Here is a 4,579-nt window from a genome sequence, read left to right as displayed (position 1 = left end):
TACGTTTTAGTTCTCTGTAACAATGTCATTTCTCGTCAATCACAGTTGAACACATATACATATAATTGATTCATTAAGATAAGAATACAAAAGGAAAAGTTGATGTACGTGTGTCGAACTGTTTATTTGTAAAGAAAAATGAGTCTTTACAAATATTTTCCTTTGTTGCCGTAGTTGCACTTATATACCATCCTAGAATGGGACTAGCTACTGATTTTGTTTGTGTGGCAGTCGGAGGTAGCATTATGATGCATGCACAATGTGTGTCTTCAATGGTGCATATAAGAGATAAGGATAAATCCAGTGATATAGGGCTTAGACTTTAGTGGTGCATAATGGATATCCAGATGTTGTATGATCACCAATGTGCGTACAATTCCTTGTAGATGGAAGGCAGTGATAAGGTTGACGGTAAATAGTTATCTAATTTAGTCAGGGGGTAGGGCCTTTGTTATGTGTTATTTCCACTAAAATAAAATATAAAAAGACACTTGAACAATTAATTTCTAAGATAGATATGATGATACATTTGTCCCATCTGCAAGAAAGGAGGAACTTACTGCAGCCAAAGAATCCGGCAGTGTACTAACCATATATTGCTTCTTGGCTCCATTATTGGATGAAAGATCACCATTGACAATAATTCATGCATGTTGTTAATGTTGCACTATGAAGGAAGTTGAGGTTCTATTCAAAATCAATTGGCAATAGAGAGAGCAGTCCAACTCTTATAAGACCTTGCTAGATTTTTCAACTTTTTAATGTGTGTGTGGCGAATTTTCAAGCCTAACACGCGACAACACATATTAAGTGACGTGGAGCACGTATGGTCATTGGGCTTTTACACATGGGTAATCCACTCTGATACCATGAAGAAAGTTAAGGTTTTAACCCAAAAACAATTCCTTTAGGAGCCGTTTGATGCGATATATATATATTTGAGCAATTAGCATAAATGATATATTGAACCAGAAGATGTACATGATTAAATTAGAAAAGAGAAAGCAGCCCCAAAATAGTTAAGATTCTAAAACAGTTTTAGTGATCCCACAGAATTTCGGCTCTTTCTTTGTAAATTAAGCAAGACAAGACACTGTGAGAGAGGTGATTGCAATGCATCATCATTATGAGCATGCACCTCACCGGTGCTTTCGAAGAGCTAAGTAACCAACCAAAATTAAACAACCCAATTTTTTTTCCTTTCTAAATCAAGAGATAGTGGGATTTGAACTCGAAATATCTTCTATATTAGAATGAAAAACAAAATCATTAATATTATTAGCATCTAGAGCTGATTGCAAGTTCATCAAATTCTTCTCCGATTATTCCCATTATTAACCGGCCAAATTAAACAAGCCAATGTTCGTTTTTCTTTTTAAAATCAACATAATTAAATGAGGAATTCGAACTCAAAATCTCTTTCAACATTTAAATAGAAAAAATAGCTACATAAAGAGTTAGTGAGCAATATTTCAAACTTTTGGCAGATATATCTTGGCAGCAGGTTGATATTATTGTGGTGCTCAATCACCAATCACCATATGACATGTAATGGTTATGGGCAAATTTTGTACCATAGCAAACAGATGGAAAGCATGAGCAAATTGGAACACTAGATAGCTACTATACAATCACATTCACAAGACACTTGCACCCTCCTGCATATATGATCACTGTAAGAACATGAATTCTATTTTTGTAGGTTTTTGAGATACCTTGCTTGAGGTTCTTTGTGGGTTTGTCCTGTTTGAAGGGATTTGACTTGGGATGGGACCCACTTATCACGTGGAGAAGGGGCTGCCCTAATGCCACTGGATACAAGACAAGGAAATGGTCATTTACAAATCTCCTCTAATCCCCTCTCCACCAATTATAATCTATCTCCCACGTGGGACTCTCCAATTCCCCAACCCACTACTGCTGGCCCCCGTTCGCCCTTTTCTTTTAAGCACTGTGTTTTGTGTGTTTTTAAATTCTACATCCATCGATCCTTATTGCTATTGGATCTGTTGATCTATATATCTCCCCAATCATATATTATATATATGACTCTCAGCTCCCTGTGATCTCTCAGGCCTGCTTTGCCTTTGTGTATCTTATGTTAAACACTGCAGTAGCTGCTATAGCAACTCCCTCTCACTTAGTCCCAATCATATTATACTCTCTTGTCTCCCTCCCCAGTCTTTTTATATTTGTGTATGTAAAATATTTAGAGTTGTAGCTAACTTAAGAAGATCATGGGAGATTCTTCATCAGCATCATACATACACATGGTAACTGAGATATCATAAAACTATATACATATGTACAGTGCTCATTTTGTTGATTTGGTTAATTCCATATTAATCTCTTGATTTGTATGTATATACATGTTTATGTTTCAATTTCTGTTATTGGTGTTAATTCTGATATGGGGTGATGGGTGCCCTAATTCATTACAAATATAGGTGCAGCACCTGATAGAGAAGTGCCTGATCTACCACATGAGTAAAGAAGAGTGCATGGAAGCTCTGTCTAAGCATGCAAACATCGAGCCTGTCATCACCTCCACCGGTTAGTTCTCTCTCTCTCTCTCTCTCTCTCTCTCTCTCTCTCTCTCTCTGTTCCATGTTTCAACAGCAGTTAGTATATTGTTCCATGGAACCAAGGTCCAAAATATGGAAGAAATAGGTGTTTCCGCGACTCCTCTCTCTCTTTCTCTCTCTTCCCTTGATTTTCTGTGGCAATATAATCATAACATGCATGCAAGCAAACATAATTGAGCTATGCACCAAACAAGTTCTTAAGGAGGCGTGATGGTTATAGAGGTTGATAATCTCCCGTGACTCAAAATTTGTTCTCTAAATCACGTACACAAAGCTGCAAAACATTATGCAGTTTATGGCAAACAATGAATATTAATTTAGTAAATTGAGCTTAGACCCATAAAATTCATTTTAAATCACCTACAACCCTTTCTTTTAGGAATTAATGTTGTTTTCTTTTTATGAATTATATGACCAATATTCTTTTTTATTATAGTTTTATGAATAATAGTGTACATTCTAATTATGTTGAAAAATAATTCGATAATCTATTCATTTTTTTTTGTTTTTAAAACATTTTTTTTAATGAACCTATTTTTTCTCCAAATATTGTACCTATTTTTTTTTTCTTAATTACTTGTTTTATGAAAAATAATTTGATCATCTTTTTATTGTTTGTTTTATGAATTTTTTTTTATATTTAGAAATTTACCTAATTTTTTCTTTCAAAATAATGTACCTAGTTTTAATTTACCTAGTTTTTTCTCTCAAAATAATTTACCTAGTTTTTTCTCTCAAAATAATGTACCTATTTTTAATTTATAAAAATGTGCATAAATTTCATTATACAACGTGCCTATTTTTCTATAAATTATTATGTACCTATTTTTAATTTATGAAAAATGTACGAAGATTTCAATTACAAAGTAACTGACCTATTTTTGTTAATTTTTTTGGAAAATAATATACCTATATTTTTATAAGTATATATTTAGGTTTATATTTTTCATATGTACATTATTGGATATGTAATTTACATATATATATATATATATTGCAATTTTAAGGGGCCATATGTTAGAGGGAATGGCAATGGAGTGATTGATATGCTATTAATAGGAGTTTATGGCCGTTAATGAGATGCAAATAAATTATAAATAAAATATGAAATCTGTCAGAAAACGACCTCTTATATCCTACTATTTAAGTTTGCAGCAGCCTCTATTCTATATGATCCAAACTTGTGCCAACCCAAATGGTTTGTATAAATATATATTATATATATGTATGAACTTAAACGTAGGTCATGATATGAATGATTTTGGTGCAGTTTGGAATGAACTGGAGAAAGTGAACAAGGAGTTCTTCGAGGCGTATGCAGAGTCTCAAAACAAAGGAGATCGAATGTCAGAGGAAGAGACAAGCCAATTGATCAAAAGATGATATCGGATTCCAAAGATTCCGACGACTAGTTATAACATGCCATGCCATGGATCGAAAGCGATCTTACCTTGGCTTCTGGTTGGTAGTTTCAGATATATATGCAGCCAAACTACAACAGGCAATAAGATCGATAGATCATCGTCTTATTATCCGGTCCCATGCACATATATTTAACTTTTATGTTTATGGTATATTATATGAAAATAAATAATACGAAAGAGCATGGACTCTAGCTATATGTCATATTTCGTGGTCTCTTTTTTCAAATAAAAGTTTTAATTTGCCAATTCACTCATTCTACAGTAAAGAATAGCACCAAAAATATAATAGAGAATCTGAATGACCTTATCATGACGTCGCTATACATGATCTATATCACTTATTCTTCTTTAGAAATTCAAAGGAGAAGCTATGTAATTTTTTATTTTTTATTTTTTTTTTTAAGTGATTAAGGGCAGTGGTGGTCCTAATGTTTTGGAGGCTCTAGGCGAACCACCAAAATGTGACCTTTCTACCTTTTGTATATATTTATGTGGTTTTTTTCCGATAATTTTTTAAAAATTACATGAACTTAAAGTCACAATTCTAACCTAAAAAAGAAACAAACAATA

The 4,579-nt window shown here is 33.2% G+C and overlaps 1 protein-coding gene across 1 annotated transcript; it reads left to right on the top strand.

Moving 5' to 3' along the window:
* Positions 1 to 2,072: 2,072 nt before the first annotated feature.
* On the top strand, positions 2,073 to 4,259 carry LOC103332586 (uncharacterized). Its single transcript, XM_008235329.3, is given in 4 exon segments — positions 2,073 to 2,273; positions 2,448 to 2,553; positions 3,856 to 3,954; positions 3,957 to 4,259. Coding segments are annotated over 4 exon segments (282 nt in total). The 5' UTR covers positions 2,073 to 2,237; the 3' UTR covers positions 3,998 to 4,259.
* Positions 4,260 to 4,579: the final 320 nt, after the last annotated feature.

The sequence above is a fragment of the Prunus mume genome, linkage group LG5 (genome assembly GCF_029339155.1).
Source record: "Prunus mume cultivar Tortuosa linkage group LG5, ASM2933915v1, whole genome shotgun sequence".
NCBI lineage: Eukaryota > Viridiplantae > Streptophyta > Magnoliopsida > Rosales > Rosaceae > Prunus > Prunus mume.
Note: the sequence above shows the minus strand (reverse complement) of the source record. Positions and strands in the feature narration are given on the sequence as shown.